This window comes from Bombina bombina, chromosome 6 (genome assembly GCF_027579735.1).
Source record: "Bombina bombina isolate aBomBom1 chromosome 6, aBomBom1.pri, whole genome shotgun sequence".
In the NCBI taxonomy this organism is placed as follows: Eukaryota; Metazoa; Chordata; class Amphibia; order Anura; family Bombinatoridae; genus Bombina; species Bombina bombina.
In genome coordinates, this window is record NC_069504.1 from 1,119,810,993 (window position 1) to 1,119,836,646 (window position 25,654).

A 25,654-nucleotide genomic window follows, 5' to 3' on the forward strand; every position below is an offset into this window, starting at 1 on the left:
TGATTCTGTGCTGTATTAACTAAGAAATTAACTTATTAACTTAGAAATTATCCCTGCTGTCAGTCATCAGAATAGAATGACCAAGTTACGCCAGAGGGAAACCTTTTGGATATATAAATTCAAAACTCTATACCCTGAAGGTCTCAATGAAGTCATAGACTCTGCTGCCTTTTAATCCACCCCATTCCATATACCATCATGTATATAGACTTATACTTATTTACACATATCCCTATACTTCCCTCATACACACCTTATATTTCCTTATTCACTTTAGTACACCCCATTTATTTACTAGTATTTATATAGATTTATATATTATTACACATATCACTTCTCCTACTTCACTTTCTACACTCGCATTTATTCTAGTTTCATATAGCATCCTAATATACAATTAGGTACACAGACACACACAGCTTCAGTTCTCATGTTAGTACACAACATTATCATAACGTTATTATATATGGACAGGTCACAACCAATATATTCATTGGCTATTAGTATTTAACACTTACTTTCCTGACATACTAGTTTTTCACATTAGTTGAGCTAAATTGTAACATATCTCACATTAATTAAATTATCACAATATTTTCTTATGTAAAATATATTTTTTATATCACTACATTGTTATTACTCCAATATGGACTCTTTCCATATAATTGTATATCGGGTCACTGACCCATAGTCCCTTTTACATATTATAGGATACACCTCTACACAATGTTTTGTTTTTTTCTAGTCTACATCACCAACATATAATATTCCCGTTCATCACATCATCTCATAATAGTCACTTATTTCATAGTCTTTCTTGCAAACACACACACACAGACTATCATCATGCTCACTCTTTAGATACAGATTCACGTCATTAAACACACTCCCTATCATATTCATGTAGGGTATTTATAGCGTATATCAGATAGATCTAGAGATCGATATCACATAGTTGTATAGCTATTTGAACACACCTTAGTTAATACAGCACAGAATCACAGTTTATATTTTTTTTATATTGCAATATTTAGTTTTATTTCAGAGGTTCCATTAACGTTTTAGTATTGCAATAGTTCAATGATCAAATATGTACACAATTTCATCTAACACTCTTAGGTTCTCATTGTACTAATAATAATTTTTCTTTTAATTTAGAAACTTTCTATATACTAAGCTTAGAATGATTATTCGTGGATTGCAGACAGAGCAATTTCATTGGTCCAGCCTGACACACCTCTCCCACCAGGTGTAAACTATTTACTTTTTAAATCGGTATACATTTTTTTACTGTTTCTATTTTAAGATGAGTTTATAGGATGTTATTATATTGTAAAAGTGGTAAATTCACTCTATATATATATGTACTCTATATGTACTTTTTAATGCTATTACAAACATAACATATTAGTGCTATCATCACGTAGGGATAAGAGGGTCATGGTTCACAAGATTTATGATGAACATATGTATCTCAATGTATGGTATTCATTGTTGCAGCCTTATGACACATTTGTTTAGTATCGCATTGCATTTATAATTGTTTATCAGAACTTGAGAAACTGTTTTTGGATCTTTCTGACATGTTGTCAGGAACTAACGTGTGTAATTAGTGTAGCACCTGTGTAATGTAATTCAGCTGTCTAGCATTTAGCGTGCACTGGTATATATGAAGGAGACTCCAGTTCTGTCAGTATTATCAGCCTGAGGAAAAAGCGCGGTCAGCGCTTAGAAACGCGTAGCATTTTATACACAGATTCATTGTCTGATCTGTGTTTGTTTTTAATATTTTATTAAATATTTTTATTCTTATACTGGAGTCCTCCTTTTTATCTATCTGACATTCATCAGCAGCTCACCTGGAGCCCATTTCCAACTGCAGCAGCATAGCCTTGGTACATATGTGCACTAGGTCACCACAATATACCTAGTACGCTTCATTTACACTACAGTGTGCAATACAATCTGTGAGTATTCCTTTGTTATCGCAAGTTGATATCCACAACATCTACACAATTGATTTTCACTAGGGGTCGCCCTCTTCTTTTCTATATATCTCTACTAACTACAGATTTCCACTCTGATTTTGGGAGGAGCAGCCACAGCATAGTGCACAGTTTGCTGGGACACTGCGAAGTTCCCAGACCGCTCTCCTAGGCATTACCTTTGCCTTTCTACATTGTGAGTATGTTCATTGTTCTATACTCCTCACCTGTGATTTATTGGCTACACTAGGAGGCGCCCTTTTTCTCTGCTTTGTCTCTCCTGTTTGATTCTAGCAATCACGCGTGGGAGGAGAGGAAACAGTGAAAACACATAAGCTAGGCTGAACAACCAAGGCACTGCAAAGGCATCTTGACCTGGATCCGTATCTTGGAAGCTTGGCATTCTGTCGAGATGCCATCAGATCCAATTTGGGTCTGCACCATCTGAGAATCAATGAGGCAAATACCTCCGGGTGAAGTTCCCACTCCCCCGGATGAAAAGTCTGTCGACTTAGAAAATCTACTTCCCAGTTCTCTACCCCTGGGAAGTAGATCGCTGACAGATGACAAGAGTGGGCCTCCGCCCAACGGATTATCTTGGATACGTCTCTCATCGCTAAGGAACTCCTTGTTCCCCATTGATGATTGATATAAGCCACAGTCGTGATGTTGTCCGACTGGAATCTGATGAATTTGGCCGAAGCCAACTGAGGCCACGCCTGAAGCACATTGAATATTGCTCTCACTTCCAGAATATTGATTGGAAGTAAAGACTCCACCTGCGTCAAAACACCTTGAGCCTTCAGGGAGTTCCAAACTGCACCCCAGCCCAGAAGGCTGGCATCTGTTGTCACTATCACCCACGAGGGTCTGCGGAAACAAGTCCCCTGGGACAGATGATCCGGCGACAACCACCAAAGAAGAGAGTTTCTGGTCTCTTGATCCAGATTTATCTGAGGAGATAAATCTGCATAATCCCCATTCCACTGTCCGAGCATGCACAGCTGCAGTGGTCTGAGATGAAAGCGAGCAAACGGAATGATGTCCATTGCCGCTACCATTAATCCAATTGCCTCCATACACTGAGCCACTGATGGCCGAGGAATGGACTGAAGTGCTCGGCAAGTATTTAGAATCTTTGATTTTCTGACCTCTGTCAGAAATATTTTCATGGCTACAGAGTCTATCAAAGTTCCCAAGAAAGGAACCCTTATCTGTGGAACAAGAACTCTTCTCTATGTTCACCTTCCAACCCTGAGTTCTCAGGAAAGACAACACTATGTCCGTGTGAGATTTTGTCAGTTGATATGTTGATGCCTGAATTAGAATATCGTCCAGATAAGGCCCCACTGCTATGCCTCGCGGTCTGAGAACCGCCAAAAGAAACCCTAGAACCTTTGTGAAGATTCTGGGTGCTGTGACCAACCCGAAGGGATGAGCCACAAACTGATAATGTTTGTCCAGAAAGGCAAACCTTAGAAACTGATGATGATCCTTGTGGATAGGAATATGAAGGTAAGCATCCTTCAAGTCCACGGTAGTCATATATTGACCCTCCTGGATCATTGGAAAAATTGTTCATATAGTCTCCATCTTGAACGATGGGACTCTGAGAAATTTGTTTAGACACTTGATGTCTAAGAAGGGTCTGAAAGGGCCCTCTTCCTTTGGGAACCACAAATAGATTTGAGTAAAACCCCTGTCCTTGTTCTGATTTTGGAACTGGACAAATAACTCCCATGGTAACAAGGTCTTTTACACAGCGTAAGAACGCCTCTCTTTTTATCTGGTCTGCAGATAATCTTGAAAGATGAAACCTCCCTCTTGGGAGAAAATCCTTGAAATCCAACTGATAACCGTGGGTCACTATTTCTAGTGCCCAGGGGTCCTGAACATCTCTTGCCCAAGCCTGGACAAAGAAAGAGAGTCTGCCCCCTACCAGATCCGGTCCCGGATCGGGGGCCACCCCTTCATGCTGTCTTAGTAGCAGCAGCGGGCTTCTTAGATTGTTTACCTTTATTCCAATTTTGGTTGGATCTCCAGACTGACTTAGATTGGGTAAAATTCCCTTCCTGCTCTGTGAAGGAAGAGGAAGTAGAAGGCCCTCCCTTAAAATTCTGAAAGGAACGAAAATTATTCTGTTTACCCCTCATCTTAACAGACTTATCCTGAGGTAGGGCATGGCCTTTACCTCCTGTAATGTCAGAAATGATTTCCTTCAATTCTGGCCCGAAAAGGCTCTTACTTTTAAAGGGAATAGCTAAAAGCTTATGTTTTGATGACACATCAGCAGACAACGCTCTACGCGCTAAAATAGCAAATCCTGCATTTTTCGCCGATAATTTAGCAATTTGAAAAGCGGCATCAGTAATAAAAGAATTAGCTAACTTGAGAGCCTTAATTCTATCAAAAATGTCATCTAACGGAGTCTCAATCTTCAGGGACTCTTCCAGAGCTTCAAACCAAAAAGCTGCTGCAGTAGTTACTGGAACAATGCAAGCAGTAGGTTGTAAAAGAAAACCCTGATTAATAAACAATTTTTTTAGGAGACCCTCTAATTTTTTATCCATAGGGTCTTTGAAGGCACAACTGTCCTCAATGGGTATAGTTGTACGCTTAGCCAGGGTAGATATAGCTCCCTCCACCTTAGGGACCGTTTGCCACAAATCCCGAATGGTGTCCGATATGGGAAACATTTTCTTAAAAGTAGGAGGGGGAGAAAATGGTATACCTGGTATTTCCCATTCCTTTTTTATAATTTCCGAAATTCTTTTAGGAACCGGAAAAACATCAGTATAAGTAGGCACTTCTCGATATTTGTCCATTTTACATAATTTCTCTGGTGGTATCATAATAGGGTCACAATCATCCTGAGTCGCTAAGACCTCCCGAAGCAACAGACGGAGGTGTTCAAGCTTAAATTTAAAGAACATAACGTCCGAATCTGTCTGAGGTAACACATTCCCTGAGTCTGAAATTTCTCCCTCAGACAGCAATTCCCTGACCCCCAACTCAGAACACTGTGAGGGTACATCGGAAATAGCTAATAAAGTATCAGAGGATTCAGTATTTACATTAATACCTGACCTACTGCGTTTACTCTGCAACACTGGTAATTTAGATAATACCTCTGTAAGGGTAAAAATATATCAGTTTACACAAAAACACCCTCTGACCTCGCCACAGCACTGCTGTGGCGCCTACCTGCCCCCAGGGTACTTCGAAATGAATAGCCAACACTCCAAGCCAGAGACTACTGTCCAGGAGCAACCGGAGTTACTGCTTGCTGCTCCTCTGTCAGAAGGAAGTGCGCAAAGACAAGCCCCGCCCCTTATGGCTGAAGTTGGAGTAGGCCCAAACACAACCGCATGGGAAGTGGTTTTTCATACAGCTAAGTGGAACACAAAACACACCCCAAACACATCCCAGCAAGTCATGCTGGATAAATAATAAAAAATAGCTCAATCGTTTAACTGCTTATCGATTTAAAGCCCTTATGCCTCTCCCAGAGTGTCATATCATGCCCTTATGTCAGAAATATAAAATGAAAACAAGGGACTCCAGTAACACCCTTCTGTGAAAGGTCTACTGCTTACCCCATTCCCATATAGGGAAATAAATGCCAGCCAGTTCTGATATATCAAGTCTCTACAGAAATAAAAGGCTGCACATACCTTAATGCTGCTTGTAGCATGAAACCGGTCTCCACACTGAAGATGTCTCATGTGTTACCTTCAGAAGTCTTGTGGGAACCAGCGTGGATCTTAGTTACAGCTGCTAAGATCATCAACCTCAGGGAAGAAATCTTCTTCCATAACCCCTTGAGGAAAATAGTACACACCGGTACCATTTAAAATAAAAAACTTCTTGATTGAAGAAACTAAAACTAATACCTCCCTTTACCATGTCTTCCTAGTATTACACAGGCAAAGAGAATGACTGAGGGTGGAGGGGAAGGGGAGGGGCTATATATACAGTTCTGCTGTGGTGCTCCTTGCCACTTCCTGTTAGCAGGAGGTTAATATCCCACAAGTAAGGATGAAATCCGTGGACTCGTCATATCTTTGTAAAAGAAATTAATTTATTAGGTAATTATATTTATTCTATATTTATTCTACTAATATCAAAATTGACTTGAATTTGCTGGTCCCTGTATCACAGAATGGCCATCAGCCAATCACAGACTTATATATACGTATACACTGTGAACAATTGATACATTTGATAATGTAAGGAAATTGGAAAATCTCTTAAAACTACATGGTCCATCTGAATCAAGTTTAAATTTTGACTTTAGTGTCTCTTTAAATCATGCAGGTCTGGTTATTAACCTCCACGAATAATACTGAACTGCATTAAAACTGGGCACTTGCTAATGATAAGGAACCTTCTGCTTTATGAAATAATCCTTTACAATAATACAGATTGGACGGTGGGTCAACAAAGGTTGTTTGAACTATGAGATGATGCAGCAAGTGTAAGTCATTCCCTGCACCCTAAAGAGTCTGTACAGATTAACCAAATAACTGGGAAAAAATTGGGTACCACAGTCACTATTGTAAACCCATATAGGAATCATTTGCATTAGGTAAAAGGCAATATTTTATATAAGCATAGAACATACAACACCATAAAACTACATGTGCAGACACAGGAACAGATCACTCTAACCTTTGTGTTTATGCTGACATAGTTTTTAGAGTCTTCTTCAGGAAAGAAATTCAGCCCAGCATTTTTCATGGCCGTCTTCAATGCAAGGGGAGCCATCCAAACCCCCAATATATGGGACAGGTCACCGTCTACATCAGAGACAGATATCAGGCTACACTGGTCATCCTGTGAAATAAATATTAGTAATGAGTGTTTTGTAGAATGTGTAAACATCAGTTTAATATTGTACAGCTTTCCAGATGCCATTGCACATAAAAAGTAAACCGTACTGATAAAACAGTACTTCCTTTTTCACAGTGAGCAAGTACTGTATATAGTGTTTATTAAACTAATTATGCAACCCCATTCAGGATGCCAGGAAACCACTTTAGTAAGGCATTTATTGGCACCAAAACTTGCACTTATGACACACACATAAAAACAAAATTTATGCTTACCTGATAAATGTATTTCTCTTGTGGTGTATCCAGTCCACGGATTCATCCATTACTTGTGGGATATTCTCCTTCCCAACAGGAAGCTGCAAGAGGATCACCCACAGCAGAGCTGTCTATATAGCTCCTCCCCTAACTGCCACCTCCAGTCATTCGACCGAAGACAAGCAAGAGAAAGGAGAAACTATAGGGTGCAGTGGTGACTGTAGTTTAAAAATAAAAAAATAAAAAACACCTGCCTTAAAATGACAGGGCGGGCCGTGGACTGGATACACCACAAGAGAGGTAAGCATTTTGTTTTCTCTTGTAAGGTGTATCCAGTCCACAAATTCATCCATTACTTGTGGGATACCAATACTAAAGCTATAGGACACGGGTGAAGGGAGGGACAAGGCAGGCGCTTAAACGGAAGGCACCACTGCCTGAAAGACCTTTCTCCCAAAAAAAGCCTCCGAAGAAGCAAAAGTATCAAATTTGTAGAATTTAGAAAAAGTATGAAGCGAAGACCAAGTCGCCGCCTTACAAATCTGCTCAACAGAAGCCTCATTTTTAAAAGCCCATGTGGAAGCCACCGCTCTAGTGGAATGAGCTGTAATTCTTTCAGGAGGCTGCTGGACAGCAGTCTCATAAGCTAAGCGGATTATACTTCTTAACCAAAAAGAAAGAGAAGTTGCTGAAGCCTTTTGGCCTCTCCTCTGTCCAGAGTAGACAACAAACAATGCAGATGTTTGACGAAAATCCTTAGTAGCTTGTAAATAAAACTTTAAAGCACGAACCACGTCAAGATTGTGTAATAGACGTTCCTTCTTTGAAGAAGGATTAGGACACAGTGATGGAACAACAATCTCCTGATTGATATTCTTATTAGATACCACCTTAGGAAGAAACCCAGGTTTGGTACGCAAAACTACCTTATCTGCATGGAAGATCAGATAAGGGGAATCACACTGTAAGGCAGATAACTCTGAAACTCTTCGAGCCGAAGAGATAGCTACCAAAAAAACAGAACTTTCCAAGATAAAAGCTTGATATCTATGGAATGCAGAGGTTCAAACGGAACCCCTTGAAGAACTTTAAGAACTAAATTTAAACTCCATGGCGGAGCAACAGGTTTAAACACAGGCTTGATTCTAACTAAAGCCTGACAAAACGCCTAAACGTCTGGAACATCCGCCAGACGCTTGTACAAAAGAATAGACAGAGCAGAAATCTGTCCCTTTAAGGAACTAGCTGAAAATCCCTTCTTGGAGAAAAGATAATATCCTAGGAATCCTGACTTTACTCCATGAGTAACCCTTGGATTCACACCAATGAAGATATTTACACCATATCTTATGATAGATTTTCCTGGTGACAGGCTTTCGAGCCTGAATTAAGGTATCAATGACCGACTCGGAGAAACCACGTTTTGATAAAATCAAGCGTTCAATCTCCAAGCAGTCAGACGCAGAGAAATTAGATTTGGATGGTTGAAAGGACCCTGAAGCAGAAGGTCCTGCCTCAGCGGCAGAGTCCATGGTGGAAGGGATGACATGTCCACCAGATCTGCATACCAAGTCCTGCGTGGCCACGCAGGTGCTATCAAAATCACAGAAGCTCTCTCCTGCTTGATCTTGGCAATCAGACGAGGGAGCAGAGGATACGGTGGAAATACATAAGTCAGGTTGAAGGACCAAGGCGCTGCTAGAGCATCTATCAGCGCTGCCTTGGGATCCCTGGACCTGGATCCGTAACAAGGAAGCTTGGCGTTCTGACGAGACGCCATGAGATCCAGTTTTGGTTTGCCCCAAAGTTGAATCAACAGTGCAAACACCTCCGGATGGAGTTCCCACTCCCCCGGATAAAAAGTCTGCCGACTTAGAAAATCCGCCTCCCAGTTCTCTACTCCTGGGATATGGATAGCTGATAGATGGCAAGAGTGAACCTCTGCCCATAGAATTATTTTTGAAACATCCAACATTGCTAGGGAACTCCTTGTTCCCCCTTGATGGTTGATGTAGGCTACAGTCGTGATATTGTCCGACTGAAATCTGATGAACCTGACCGCAGCAAGCTGAGGCCAAGCCTGAAGAGCATTGAATATCGCTCTTAGTTCCAGAATGTTTATCGGAAGGAGTGCCTCCTCCTGAGTCCACGAGCCCTGAGCCTTCAGGGAGTTCCAGACTGCACCCCAGCCCAAAAGGCTGGCATCTGTCGTTACTATTGTCCAATCTGGACTGCAGAAGGTCATACCCTTGGACAGATGGACCCGAGATAGCCACCAGAGAAGAGAATCCCTGGTCTCTTGATCCAGATTTAGTAGAGGGGACAAATCTGTGTAATCCCCATTCCACTGACTGAGCATGCAGAGTTGCAGTGGTCTGAGATGTAGGCGGGCAAACGGCACTATGTCCATTGCCGCTACCATTAAGCCGATTACTTCCATACACTGAGCCACTGAAGGGCGAGAAGTAGAATAAAGAACACGGCAGGAATTAAGAAGTTTTGACAACCTGGCCTCTGTCAGGTAAATCTTCATTTCTACAGAATCTATCAGAGTTCCTAGGAAGGAAACTCTTGTGAGGGGGGATAGAGAACTCTTTTCTTCGTTCACTTTCCACCCATGAGACCTCAGGAATGCCAGAACAATGTCCGTATGGGAACTGGCGATTTGAAAATTCGACGCCTGTATCAGAATGTCGTCTAGGTAAGGGGCTACTGCTATACCCCGCGGCCTTAGGACCGCTAGGAGTGACCCTAGAACCTTCGTAAAGATTCTTGGTGCCGTAGCTAACCCAAAGGGAAGAGCCACAAACTGGTAATGCCTGTCTAGGAAGGCGAACCTGAGAAACCGATGATGATCTCTGTGTATCGGAATGTGAAGATAAGCATCCTTTAAGTCCACGGTAGCCATATATTGACCCTCCTGGATCATAGGTAGGATGGTTCGAATAGTCTCCATCTTGAAGGATGGGACCCTGAGAAATTTGTTTAGGATCTTGAGATCTAAGATTGGTCTGAAGGTTCCCTCTTTCTTGGGAACTACAAACAGATTTGAATAGAAGCCTTGCCCCTGTTCCTCCTTTGGAACTGGGTGGATCACTCCCATAACTAGGAGGTCTTGAACACAATGTAAGAATGCCTCTCTCTTTATCTGGTTTGCAGATAATTGTGAGAGATGAAATCTCCCTTTTGGGGAAGAAGCTTTAAAGTCCAGAAGATATCCCTGGGACACAATTTCCAACGCCCAGGGATCCTGGACATCTCTTGCCCAAGCCTGGGCGAAGAGAGAAAGTCTGCCCCCTACTAGATCCGTTTCCGGATCGGGGCTGATCTTTCATGTTGTCTTAGAGGCAGCAGCAGGTTTTTTGGCCTGCTTTCCTTTGTTCCAAGCCTGGTTAGGTCTCCAGACCGGCTTGGACTGGGCAAAATTTCCCTCTTGTTTTGTATTAGAGGAAGTTGAAGCTGTGCCACTCTTGAAGTTTCGAAAGGAACAAAAATTAGTCTGTTTGGTCCTTAATTTGTTGGACCTATCCTGAGGAAGGGCGTGACCTTTTCCTCCAGTAATATCATAAATGATCTCTTTCAGTCCAGGTCCAAATAGGGTCTGCCCCTTGAAGGGAATGTTGAGAAGCTTAGACTTTGAAGTAACGTCAGCTGACCAGGATTTAAGCCATAGCGCCCTACGCGCCTGAATAGCAAAACCTGAGTTCTTAGCCGTTAGCTTGGTTAAATGAACAACGGCGTCAGAAACAAATGAATTGGCTAGCTTAAGAGCTTTAAGCTTGTCAAGGATATCATTCAATGGGGTTTCTACCTGTAGAGCCTCTTCTAGAGACTCAAACCAGAAGGCCGCAGCAGCAGTGACAGGGGCAATGCATGCAAGGGGCTGGAGAATAAAACCTTGTTGAATAAAAATTTTCTTAAGGTAACCCTCTAATTTTTTGTCCATTGGATCTAGAAAAGCACAACTGTCCTCGACAGGGATAGTTGTATGCTTCGCTAGGGTAGAGACTGCTCCCTCCACCTTAGGGACCGTTTGCCACAAGTCCCGTGTAGCGGCATCTATAGGAAACATCTTTTTAAAAACAGGAGGGGGAGAGAACGGTACACCTGGTCTATCCCATTCCTTAGTAATAATTTCTGAAAACCTCTTAGGTATTGGAAAAACATCAGTGTAAACAGGCACTGCATAGTATTTATCCAATTTACACAATTTCTCTGGGACTACAATGGCGTCACAGTCATCCAGAGTTGCTAAAACCTCCCTGAGCAACACGCGGAGGTGTTCAAGCTTAAATTTAAAGAGACATATCAGAATCAGGTTGAAGTGTCTTCCCTGAGTCAGAAAAATCACCCACAGATAGAAGCTCTCCTTCTTCGGCTTCTGCACATTGTGAGGGTATATCAGACATAGCTACTAAAGCGTCAGAGAGCTCTGTATTTGTTCTAGCCCCAGAGCTGTCTCGCTTTCCTTGTAACCCTGGCAGTTTGGACAATACCTCTGTAAGGGTATGATTCATAACTGCCGCCATGTCTTGTAAAGTATACGCAATGGGCGCGCTAGATGTACTTGGCGTCCCTTGAGTGGGAGTTATAGGCTCTGACACGTGGGGAGAGTTAGTCGGCATAACTTCCCCCTTGTCAATTTCCTCTGGTGATAAATCTTTTAAAGCCAGAATATGGTCTTTATAACTTATAGTAAGATCAGTGCATTTGGTACGCATTCTAAGAGGGGGTTCCACAATGGCTTCTAAACATAATGAACAAGGAGTTTCCTCTATGTCAGACATGCTTAACAGACTAGTAATGAGACCAGCAAGCTTGGAAAACACTTTAATTAATGTGAAAAAGCAGAATATAAAAAACGGTACTGTGCCTTTAAGGGAAAAAAACAAACACAAAAACTGCAAAATAGACTAAAATAGCATTGCACCCAATTTCAAATGGATGATTAACCCCTCAGGCTCAAAAACTAAGCAGAAAAACGGGAAAACCGTTATAACAGTCACAAGCAAACTGCCACAGCTCTACTGTGGCTCCTACCTTCCCATAAATTGACTTTTGTAGGCACAAAAACCCTTTACAGAGGACCAATATGTCAGGGGACTCCTTCAGGGAAGCTGGATGTCTCAGAATGTAAAAACTACTGCGCAATTAGAGCACGAAAATAGGCCCCTCCCACCATGTACACAAAGTGAAAGGGCCATAAATAACTACTCCTAGGAGAAATCTAGTCAGCCATGTGGAAAACTAGGCCCCAAATAAAGATTTATCACCCTTACTAAAAAACGTTCTTTATATATCATGCAAATGTTTTACATACTAAGCCATAAGAGCAAGTAACATGAATATTACCCTTTACTGCAAGCACAATGCCAGTCGTTTGTTAAATCACTGCAATCAGGCTTACCTTAAATATATCAGGCAATGTCAGCATTTTCTACACCCTATCATCTCTCTAGAAAAAAATATACTGAACATACCTCAGAGCAGTTAATTCTGCAGGCCGTTCCCCCAGCTGAAGTTTTCCCATACTCTTCAGTTATGTGTGAGAACAGCAGTGGACCTTAGTTACAACCTGCTAAGATCATCAAAAACCTCAGGCAAAACTCTTCTTCTAATTTCTGCCTGAGGTAAAAACAGTACAACGCCGGTACCGTTTAAAAATAACAAACTTTTGATTGAAGATAAACTACACTAATTTACCACATCTCTCTTGATACTTCCTTTCTTGTCGAGAGCTGCAAGAGAATGACTGGGGGTGGCAGTTAGGGGAGCAGCTATATAGACAGCTCTGCTGTGGGTGATCCTCTTGCAGCTTCCTGTTGGGAAGGAGAATATCCCACAAGTAATGGATGAATCCGTGGACTGGATACACCTTACAAGAGAAATATATTGTTAAGCTTTTTATTAAAATGTTTACAAACAACAGCAACTGCTTGACACGCGTGATTCTGGTTGACATCATCTGAGGTTTCTAATATACTTAACGATTAATCAGTTTCTACTCAAACATATGGGTGGATGTAATTTGATCAATAAAGTAAGAAGAAATTACTCTCAGAAATCTGAGGGGGTTGGGACACACACCCCTTCCTGCTTGAGTCAGCCAAGGGACAAACATAAATAAAAAGAGAGAAGCGCGGGGGGGGGGGGGCGTAGTTTAGCCACGCAGGCGGATGGCTGGGTTTTAAGTGTGCTCCTTAAATCCCTGAAAAGTATGCATTTTATCATCGGCATATACCCCTTCTAATTTCCCTAATCTACAGGGGAGCATAACGCCTAACAGCAAACCTACAAGTAGAGCTACAAGAGGACTTAGATGAGCCGTTCTGGGCTTCTTACAAAAGAGGGAAGCGTGCGGCCATTAACCTGCCTGAGGCCTGCATCTGACGACATGCGGAGACTATGCCTAAGGGCTAACTGCAGCTGCCTTTTTGACCTTACCGGAGGCGCCTAAGAGCGCGATCACACATACCGGACTTCAGTCATTTGTTGCGGCCGCTGTCGGATGAGTCCAGACTCCCTGCTAACTTTGGTGAGTGACATCGCTACACCCTCGCCCCTCTAAGTGCGTAGCTTACTTGGATCAAAACACCTAGATCGCAGCCTAGACTGAGAGATTACCTGTGTCGCAGTGGATCTTCTCTGCACCGTTAACGGCTCTTCTTATATCACCTGCGCCCTCAGTGCTGCCCTGTCACCAGGCCTCTCAGAAACATACATTAACTGACTCTGCACCTAGTCACAAAATGACATCCTATGTGCCTTTAATACTGACAGGGCTCGTGCATTAGCCGTTTTGCCTTTTGGCTTTATTTATATTCAGTGTGTACAATCCTATAGCACGGTAGGTGCCCCCCTGCTCATTTGCTTATTAACCCCACTGGAAATCACTGAGACATCCAAACGCCTCTACATCACATCAAAGGCATAACTTACCACGTGGAGTTCTCAGCAACACTGCAGGGCCTTTACATGACTCTACTCTTTTGCACCCTTTTGCTGACTGGATAGTTATGCCGTGCAAACGACAACCCAAACCAGACAAAGCTACTCCAGTGTGTACACTCACTGGTTACTTGAAGCAAGTGGAATTGCACGGCTCTGACTCACCTAATAGCATGGATCCTAACAGAGACACTCCATCTCCTATCTTGCAGACGGCTGACCCACTGGCCATGCAACCTGTAACTAAGGAAGACTTACAGCATCTCTCATCTAAAGAGGATATCAGGAATGCTGTCAAGGAGATGAGAAGTATTTTTAACGAGTTGAAGAGAGACATTAACTCCTTAGATACTAGAGTATCACACTCAGAGGCAAAGCACATATAAACATCCACCTCCATCCAACAACTGCAGTCTAAATTACAACGGCAGTCTGAAACCATCCAGAATATGTCTGATAAGGTTGAGGACCTTGATAACAGGGGCCGCCGCAACAATCTTAGGATCCGAGGGGTCTCAGAAACCATTCACCCTCCAGCGATTGAAGGCTACTTACAGAGCCTATTCCGTACCCTAAAAGACACCCCTTCATCTGGCAACATCCCCCTGGAGAGAGCGCATAGGGCTCTTCGGGCCAAACCGCCCCCTAAGTCACCCCCAGAGACATTATTGTCCGATTTTTAAATTTTAAGGACAAGGAAGACATCTTAAGGCATGCACGTATCAAGCAACCTGTGCAACATGCTGGGGAGACACTGCAGATCTTCTCAGATTTGTCTCCAGTCACTCTGCAAAAGAGGAGAGATCTGGCACATATTACGGAGAAGCTAAGGGCACACAAGATTCCGTATAGGTGGGGTTTCCCTGTATCTCTAGCAGCTACCTGGCACAATAAAACAGCGATCTTTCACCCAGGATCAGACCCTCAAGCTTTCTTTGCAAGCCTTGAGATTGAAGAGTCTACGTCACAGCAGCTCTCTAACAGCAGTGTCCCTCACTCACCTACCTGAGGGGACCTTGTTCTCCTTACACCCGCTTTTGACCAGTGGAGAGCGGACCCTACTTCTGAGTTTGCAGCACTCTGTATCCTTTTGACCAAGCTAAGTACCTTGATATGATACGATGGTCCTCTTCTGACTCGCAGGATTGGACACTTATAGAAACTGCCTTTATCTAACTGCCAGATTTGTACCTGAACTTATGTATGGGCCACACCTTGGGTCCCCTGAACTGGCGACTCTATCTGTTAGACGGTTAATGTTATATATAATGTTCACCCTATAATATTGAGTTTTGCACTCTCCTATATGATGTTATATGTTTGTTAGGTTTTTACAATGTTCTTTAATATGCTATTATTACAGATGCTATTGCATGTATCAGAGAATGTGAGCTCCCTTTCTCTCTTATGCTCCCCTCTCCCTCCCTCCCTCCCTCCCCCTCCTTCCTTCTCCCCTCCCTCCCTCCCTCCCCCTCCTTCCTTCTCCCCTCTCTCCCTCCCCCCCTCCCCTCCCTCCCCTTGCCTCACAACCTTAGTAACTATTTTTACCCAGTCAGCAGATTTTTAATTGATTCTAGGTACGGGCCACATCTTGGGTCCCTTGAATTTGTGACTCTTTTTGTTAAATAATTGACGTCATTAAGGTTCACTTTACACTATTATCATTTACACTCTTTAATATCACCCCACCCTCTTATTTCTCCCCCTCCCTCCCCCCCCCCCCCCTCCCCCTCCTTCCTCCCTTCTCCCAGCTTCCTTCCCCTTTTCCCCCTCACCCAATCATATCTGACGTTGCCTTCATCTAGTCACCAGATTCTTATTAGATCACTGGGGGGGCCACTCTCTAGTTCCCTTGTACTGACGACCCTATATTCTAGACAGTTGAAGTTACAGTTAAGACTCAAGCCTTGAGATTGAAGAGTCTACGTCACAGCAGCTCTTTAACAACAGTGTCCCTCACTCACCTACCTGAGGAGACCTTGTTCTCCTTACACCTGCTTTTGATCAGCAGAGAGCAGACCCTACCTCTGAGATGGCAGCACTATGTATCCTTTTGAACAAGCTAAGTACCTTGTTATGACACGACGGTCCTCTTCTGGCCTGCAGGGTTGGACACTTATAGAAACTGCCTTTACCTAACCGCCAGATCTATACCTGAACTGATGTATGGGTCACGCCTAGGGTCCCCTGAACTGGCGACTCTATCTGTTGGACGGTTAATGTTATATTTAATGTTCACCCTATAATATTGAGTTTTGCACTCTCTTAAATGATGTTATATGTTTGTTAGGTCATTACAATGTTCTTTAATATGTTATTATTACTGATGTTATTGCATGTATCAGAAAATGTGAGCGTCCTTTTTCTCTTACGCTCCCCTCTCTCTCCCTCCTTCCCTCTTCTCCCCCCCCTTCCCTCTTCTCCCCCCCTTCCCTCTTCTCCCCCCCTTCCCTCTTCTCCCCCCTTCCCCTTACCCTCCCCCCCCTTGCCACTCAACCTTAGTAACTATTTTTACCCAGTCATCAGATTTTTAATTGATCCTAGGTACGGGCCACATTTTGGGTCCCTTGTATTTGTGACTCTTTTTGGTAAATAATTGATGACATCATTAAGGCTCACTCTACACTATTATCATTTGCACTCTCTAATATCACCCTACCCTCTTATTCCTCCCCCCCTCCCCCTCCTTCCTCCTTTCTCCCAGCCTCCTTCCCCCCTTTCCCCTTCGCCCAATACCAGCTGATTGAGATCATTACAATACTCTTTGATATGCTATTATTATTGACGCCTTTGTCCTCACCACAGAGCGTGTATATCCTTTCCTTTTGAGCTCCCCTCTCCCCCCCTCCTCCTCCCTTGTTCTTCCCTTCCCCCTTCCCCCTCTCCCCTTTTCGCCCCATTTCCCCCCCCCTCCTTTTTACCTCCCTCTCCTTTCCCCTCCTCCCCCTTACCCCCATGCCGTAATGCTACATTAACCAGGGGCTGATAAGCCTACTGGTTACTTCTTAACATACTTCAATGCGTACTGTTTTAGGGATTACTTCCCCTTTTTTCTTTTTTACTTTACTTCTTTATTGCCGTAAACGTACTTTTCTTTTCTTAACTTGCTTCCCTTGTTTAGGGACATATTTAACCTGCTCTTTTATTCTTTTATTTCTCTCCCCCTCCCTAGTGAATCTATTGTTCCCTACCCCTTTATTTTTCTTCCCTGCTAGACTCTACCCCCTCCAGTCCTCTCCTTCTCCCCCCCCCTTTTTTTCTTTCTCCTCTTCTCTCCCCCCCCCCCCTCAGGATGGCCCACAAGAATGGCAAATTCGGCTCCCATGGCTTGACTTTTACAACCATCAACGCCAAAGGCCTAAATGACCCGGGCAAGAGGTCTATAGCATTTCGAGAGCTTAATAAGCTCCATAGCCATATTCTTTTTGTTCAGGAGACTCATTTCCGCAGAGGACGCGAACCTGAGTGGTTCAACAAACAGTACCTGATGGCACTTTTCGCTTCAGGACGGTCCAAAAGATGTGGTGTTGGCATTTTAATCCATCACACCGTCCCATTGAAAATCAGAGAAGGCCTTCGACCGGGTTGATTGGCTTTTTCTGCATCGGGTCTTAAAGACCATGAACTTTGGAGCCTCTTTTATAAATATGGTGTTTGCACTGTATTCAACACCGAATGCCAGAGTTCGTGTTAACAACACCTTGTCAGACACCTTCTCTATTACGAACGGCACTAGGCAGGGGTGCCCCTTGTCGCCCCTTCTGTTTGCCCTCTCTATAGAGGCGTTGGCTCAAAAAATTCGAGACAATCCACAAATCAGTTGGCTACGGCTGGGCGACACGGACTACAAGCAGGCTCTTTACGCCGATGATATCCTCTATACACTAACTAATATAGAAACCTCACTCCCAGAATTACTAGCTGAATTATCACAATATGGAGAGCTCTCCAACTTCCACCTAAATCTAACCAAATCGGAAATCTTAAACATTAATGCCCCTTCGGCGCAGGTCGAAAGACTAGCTCAAAATTACCAAATACCTACAGCCACTTCTAAATTGAAATACCTGGGTATTCATTTGTCAGCACGCTCCACAGACCTTTTTAAAAATAACTTCCTGGCCTTACGCAGGGAAATTACGAACGACTTGCCCTCTTGGTCAAATAAAATGTTATCCTGGCTTGGTAAAATAAGTCTAATTAAAATGAACATTCTCCCCCGTATCCTGTACTTGCTGCAAACTGTCCCTGTGGCCCTGCCTAGGGATTTTCTCCCCCAACTTCAGCGTACACTGGAGCAGTTTGTTTGGTCAGGGGTTAAGCCCAGGGTACCTAGAAAAACACTATACCTACCCCGTGAAAGGGGCGGCCTGGGCTTCCCAGACTTGGCAACATATAGGAGAGCAATCTTCTTACAAAGGTTAGTTGAACTGTCTCATAATTCAACCCAAAAACAGTGGGTCAGGCTGGAGGGACGAATCTTTGATATGCATAACATCGGCACTTTAGCTTGGATTCCCCAACCTAGTTGCCCCGCCCGAATACAGAAATATCATCTTACACTAACTACACTGCAGGAATGGGACAGACTTTTGGCTACCTCTACACACATTTCCTCGATACATTCCCCTTTGCTCCCAATCATAGAAAACCCAGAAATTCCATACCATGCACTGGGGACCCGTATGAGTACGCACTACACCCTTCGCGAGGGCACTCTACACTACGCTATGCATGAGGGTAAACTTCGCTCACAGCTAGACATGTCTAAACAATTTGGCGATCTTTTCTCCTCCTAGCTCCGATACCACCAGCTCTCGCACTACCTCACTCACCATAGACACAGGGATAGGTTTCTGAGGGACCTCACACCCTTTGAGACTCTCTGCTCTGGCACATCCTGCCCATAATGTTTGATCTCAAAGATATATAAGCTCCTACTCTTACCGCCTGACACTCGACTCCCCTCTTTTACTTTGGCCTGGGACAAGGACCTTAACAACACTATTGAGGAAGAGGACTGGATACGTTCTTTTACTTTAACCAAACGATCCTCTGTCTCGGCAACTGTCCAAGAAGTACATCTAAAGCTCTTAACCAGATGGTATCATACACCAGTGAGGTTACATAAATACTTCCCCTCGGCCAGTTCTCTGTGTTGGAGGGGATGCGGTGAGCACGGCTCCCTGATCCACATTTGGTGGTCGTGCCCCAGGCTGAGAGATTTCTGGACGACTGTGACAGAGACCATGTCCCGTAAGGCACAGGTCCTTGTCCCTAATACCCCTGAGACCATGTTGTTATTACAGCTCCCTAAGACCAAAGACGTATTTGCTAGAGCCCTCCTCCTGCTAATGATCACAGGGGCCAAAAGATTGATCCCTAGGAAATGGAAATCCACTCAGGCTCCTTCCCTTGATGAGTGGTTTGCCTCAGTGGATGACTTACTACAATTGGAGAGGCTGCATTAATTTAAGATTGGCCAACTAGAGTTCCATGAGATGATGCTGGCGGTGTGGAGAGGCACTCCTTTGTAGGGCCCTGCTATGTGGAGCCTTCCTCCCCCCCTTCCTTTTTTTTTTTTTTTTCCCCTCTCCTTCCTTCCCCTTCCCGCTATGATGTGTCCTCCCCCCTCTTCTTTTTCTCTCACTTTTCTTTCCTCTTTCTTATATTATATGTGTTCTTTTTTGTGTAATATGTTATAAGTACAAGTTTGAATTGTTTATGACATAATTGCTTGATACAACAAAAAACCAAAACTTTGTCAAGCTTTGTATCCTCGGAGGAACCTGGATCTCTAATCCCCCCCCCCCCCCCCCGGGGAATTTCTTGATTCTTCAGAAGCATAGTTATAATGGACTTTAGTCACAATGAGCTGAATAATGACTTCTTTATGTTCAGACCGTTTGCAAACGGTAAACAGAGATGTATAATGTGACCTTATTGTTTACTTCTGAGTCTTCCTTAATAAAGCTTGTTTAAAAAGAAAAAAAAAAGAAAGAAAGAAAAAAAAAGAGAGAAGCGCTAAACCTGGGAACGAACAATAGCATAATAGCTTGTTCTTTGGCTAGAAGCAGCCTACTTTTGCTCAATATGTGCCTTTCACAGAGAAGAACTTTCCTGAAGCATATCAGTCTGATCCTGACATCACAGTACAGTCCAGCCCCGAAATACCAGGCAATCCCTCTCTGAACGAGAGAAATGGCAAAGCCCCAGACATACGTTTTGGCCTAGTGTGGGCCTCGTCAGTGATGTGCAGCCATATCCCTCTAGGCACACTGAACAACGGGTCCACGTCTGGATTCCCGCATCACACATAGGGAGACTTCCCTAAGTGTCATAATTTGTATAAATAAAAAGAGAGAAGCGCTCAACCTGAGAACGAACAATAGCATAATAGCTTGTTCTATGGCTAGTTACCACTCAAGAAGCAGCCTCCTTTTGCTCAACAACAGCACAGGCAGCAAGCAAGCTAGGGAACTCTTGATACTATCCTGCCTGCTCCTTGCAAGATTATACCATATGGGTGAGGGAAACCAACATGGTTCTCTCCATAAACAAACTGGGGAAATCAGAGGGATACATTTCTCAATGGTACAGTAGTGCCTGCATGTTAGAATTACTTGAGAGATCACAGGCTACATCACAACAAATGTTCAGAAGGAGGTTGCACCATTCTAGTAGTGAGTAAGTTGTACTGAGAGACGTCTAACCTCCGTTCTTCATCTGTACAAAATAAACAATTTGGTTGTTTTTTTTTAGCTCCACTTGAACTACTGCCCTTTATAAACTGAATAGGCTCAAGTACGAAGTGGAGGAAGGGTGTGTAGAGGTAGGTCCCCACTTCTTCAGAATTCTGGGAGGCTTTTGTACTTTAGTGGTGAAAGACAATTTACCCACCTGTAAAGATATATTTCTTTGAAAATGAGAGAAATTCTTAAGTTGATATCAAACTCTTTAAAAAGAGTGTAAATGTTCATAGTCGGTCAAATTAATTTAAAGTACAGAAATAATTCAAATGTGCTAAAAGTCAATTTATCATAGATCTAAAGTGTCCCCAACAGACCGCCACCCTCAAGGTGTGAAAAGTGTAATTTCAGAAGACATAATGTCTATACAAAACACCTTTTTCCTGAACACTGTGAGCCTAAATAATGCTCTAGCCTTTTATCCTTTCCTCTTGGGGGGTAATAATGCTGGGGCTACCACTGTAAACCACATTTTAGTTCATAATTTGCTCACGAGAATAATAAACTAAAATTTAGCAATAAATAAAATAAGATTTTGGGGCCAGCAAGCACCATGAAACTCAGAGATCATAAATGAATGAACCAATTCAGAAGATGATTCTAATTATGACATGAAAACCTTTTATTATAAAAATGACGATGTCGCCAAAGGCTCAGCACAAAGTACTGTACACAGAAATATGAATTCTCCACTTTCTGCGACTACACCTGATTTTTCAGTTGAACAAACCTAATTTTACCTTAATTTCCAGCTGGATTTCTGTAAAGGCAGACGTGATGGACAATGCAGCCTTGTTCACACCTTTGGGTTTTAGCTCCCATGATTGGAACGGCATATTGAGGTGAGAATCCTGAATCAGGGAAAATGTGTAAAACCCTTCCATGCTGAAGCATAATTCTTTCAGTTCATTGTTGTATTTTTTCTGGGAGATCATGTCAAATTTCCAGTTTTTGTCTAAAGGACAGAAAAGAAAAAATAATAAAAATTTAAGAAAAAATGTAAATTTTTTTGATGAACAAGTTTAGGTGAATGCCAAAGCTTTAATTCTGGTGATGTACCAAGAATGGATAGAGCATGTTAGGATTAGCAATAAATCCACAACCTTGTTTAAAAGTAGCAACAACAGAAAATGTCAGCACCGCTGTATATATTTAACAGCTGAAGAAGAATCTATCAATATTATCTTACATCTACTTTATAAAGGGTTCAATATTTTTCATTTACTGATATCATTCTAACATTTCCTCCTGGGACAAGCTTATTAAAGGAGCCAGATTTATTTCACCTCCTCAGCTGTTTAAATGTCCGTATTGCACCACCAACATATTAACTGTGTTCTGTTACTTGTGTTTACTAATCAGTAACAGAATGCTGCTCATTACTAAGCTTTTTTTCTCTAGTGTGTTTCTTTCTCCTTTTATGTCTGCATGTCTGTTCTACTCACTGTATGTTCATCTCTATGGTGCTGTCTCTTTATGTCTATTCTACTCACTGTATGTTCATCTCTATGGTGCTGTCTCTTCATGTCTGTTCTACTCACTGTATGTTCATCTCTATGGTGCTGTCTCTTTATGTCTATTCTACTCACTGTATGTTCATCTCTATGGTGCTGTCTCTTTATGTCTGTTCTACTCACTGTATGTTCATCTCTATGGTGCTGTCTCTTCATGTCTGTTCTACTCACTGTATGTTCATCTCTATGGTGCTGTCTCTTCATGTCTGTTCTACTCACTGTATGTTCATCTCTATGGTGCTGTCTCTTTATGTCTATTCTACTCACTGTATGTTCCTCTCTATGGTGCTGTCTATTTATGTCTGTTCTACTCACTGTATGTTCATCTCTATGGTGCTGTCCCTTTATGTCTATTCTACTCACTGTATGTTCCTCTCTATGGTGCTGTCTCTTTATGTCTATTCTACTCACTGTATGTTCCTCTCTATGGTGATGTCCCTTTATGTCTATTCTACTCACTGTATGTTCCTCTCTATGGTGATGTCCCTTTATGTCTATTCTACTCACTGTATGTTCATCTCTATGGTGCTGTCTATTTATGTCTATTCTACTCACTGTATGTTCATCTCTATGGTGCTGTCCCTTTATGTCTATTCTACTCACTGTATGTTCCTCTCTATGGTGCTGTCTCTTTATGTCTATTCTACTCACTGTATGTTCCTCTCTATGGTGCTGTCTCTTTATGTCTATTCTACTCACTGTATGTTCCTCTCTATGGTGCTGTCTCTTTATGTCTATTCTACTCACTGTATGTTCCTCTCTATGGTGCTGTCTCTTTATGTCTATTCTACTCACTGTATGTTCATCTCTATGGTGCTGTCTATTTATGTCTATTCTACTCACTGTATGTTCATCTCTATGGTGCTGTCCCTTTATGTCTATTCTACTCACTGTATGTTCCTCTCTATGGTGCTGTCTCTTTATGTCTATTCTACTCACTGTATGTTCCTCTCTATGGTGCTGTCCCTTTATGTCTATTCTACTCACTGTATGTTCCTCTCTATGGTGCTGTCCCTTTATGTCTGTTCTACTCACTGTATGTTCATCTCTATGGTTCTGTCTCTTTATGTCTATTCTACTCACTGTATGTTCCTCTCTATGGTGCTGTCTCTTTATGTCTATTCTACTCACTGTATGTTCCTCTCTATGGTGATGTCTCTTTATGTCTGTTCTACTCACTGTATGTTCCTCTCTATGGTGCTGTCCCTTTATGTCTGTTCTACTCACTGTATGCTCCTCTCTATGGTGCTGTCTCTTTATGTCTATTCTACTCACTGTATGTTCATCTCTATGGTGCTGTCTCTTTATGTCTATTCTACTCACTGTATGTTCCTCTCTATGGTGCTGTCCCTTTATGGCTGTTCTACTCACTGTATGTTCCTCTCTATGGTGCTGTCTCTTCATGTCTGTTCTACTCACTGTATGTTCCTCTCTATGGTGCTGTCTCTTCATGTCTGTTCTACTCGCTGTATGTTCCTCTCTATGGTGCTGTCCCTTTATGTCTATTCTACTCACTGTATGTTCCTCTCTATGGTGCTGTCTCTTTATGTCTATTCTACTCACTGTATGTTCCTCTCTATGGTGCTGTCTCTTCATGTCTGTTCTGCTCACTGTATGTTCCTCTCTATGGTGCTGTCTCTTTATGTCTATTCTACTCACTGTACGTTCCTCTTTATTGTGCTGTCCCTTTATGTCTGTTCTACTCACTGTATGTTCCTCTCTATGGTGCTGTCTCTTTATGTCTGTTCTACTCACTGTATGTCCCTCTCTATGGTGCTGTCTCTTTATGTCTGTTCTACTCACTGTATGTCCCTCTCTCTGGTGCTTCTTCTATTTATGTCTGTTCTACTCACTGTATGTCCCTCTCTATGGTGCTGTCTCTTTATGTCTGTTCTACTTACTGTATGTCCCTCTCTCTGGTGCTTCTTCTATTTATGTCTGTTCTACTCACTGTATGTTCCTCTCTATGGTGCTGTCTCTTTATGTCTGTTCTACTTACTGTATGTCCCTCTCTCTGGTGCTTCTTCTATTTATGTCTGTTCTACTTACTGTATGTCCCTCTCTCTGGTGCTGTCTCTTCATGTCTGTTCTACTCACTGTATGTCCCTCTCTATGGTGCTGTCCCTTTATGGCTGTTCTACTCACTGTATGTTCCTCTCTATGGTGCTGTCTCTTCATGTCTGTTCTACTCACTGTATGTCCCTCTCTATGGTGCTGTCCCTTTATGTCTATTCTACTCACTGTATGTTCCTCTCTATGGTGCTGTCTCTTCATGTCTGTTCTACTCACTGTATGTTCCTCTCTATGGTGCTGTCTCTTTATGTCTATTCTACTCACTGTATGTCCCTCTCTATGGTGCTGTCTCTTTATATCTGTTCTACTCACTGTATGTTCCTCTCTATGGTGCTGTCTCTTTATGTCTGTTCTACTCACTGTATGTCCCTCTCTATGGTGCTGTCTCTTTATGTCTGTTCTACTCACTGTATGTCCCTCTCTCTGGTGCTTCTTCTATTTATGTCTGTTCTACTCACTGTATGTCCCTCTCTATGGTGCTGTCTCTTCATGTCTGTTCTACTCACTGTATGTTCCTCTCTATGGTGCTTCTTCTATTTATGTCTGTTCTATTCACTGTATGTTCCTCTCTATGGTGCTGTCTCTTTATGACTATTCTACTCACTGTATGTTCCTCTCTATGGTGCTGTCCCTTCATGTCTGTTCTACTCACTGTATGTTCCTCTCTATGGTGCTGTCTCTTTATTTCTATTCTACTCACTGTATGTTCCTCTTTATTGTGCTGTCCCTTTATGTCTGTTCTACTCACTGTATGTTCCTCTCTATGGTGCTGTCTCTTTATGTCTGTTCTACTCACTGTATGTCCCTCTCTATGGTGCTGTCTCTTTATGTCTGTTCTACTCAATGTATGTCCCTCTCTCTGGTGCTTCTTCTATTTATGTCTGTTTTACTCACTGTATGTCCCTCTCTATGGTGCTGTCTCTTCATGTCTGTTCTACTCACTGTATGTTCCTCTCTATGGTGCTGTCTCTTCATGTCTGATCTACTCACTGTATGTCCCTCTCTCTGGTGCTTCTTCTATTTATTTCTGTTCTACTCACTGTATGTCCCTCTCTCTACTGCTGTCTCTTCATGTCTGTTCTACTCACTGTATGTCCCTCTCTCTGGTGCTTCTTCTATTTATGTCTGTTCTACTCACTGTATGTTCATCTCTATGGTGCTGTCCCTCTATGTCTGTTCTACTCACTGTATGTCCCTCTCTCTGCTGCTTTCTCTTTATGTCTGTTCTACTCACTGTATGTCCCTCTCTATGGTGCTGTCTCTTTATGTCTGTTCTACTCACTGTATGTCCCTCT

The 25,654-nt window shown here is 42.6% G+C and overlaps 1 protein-coding gene across 1 annotated transcript in view; it reads right to left on the reverse strand.

Moving 5' to 3' along the window:
- Positions 1–25,654, reverse strand: part of DNAI7 (dynein axonemal intermediate chain 7) — a 188,526-nt gene that overhangs the window by 44,939 nt on the left and 117,933 nt on the right. Inside the window, exons 12-13 of the mRNA XM_053719083.1 lie at positions 21,513–21,727; positions 6,657–6,821 (exon numbers count right to left, since the gene is read on the reverse strand). Coding sequence (XP_053575058.1) covers positions 6,657–6,821; positions 21,513–21,727 — 380 coding nt within the window. The remainder of the gene's footprint in view (positions 1–6,656; positions 6,822–21,512; positions 21,728–25,654) is intronic.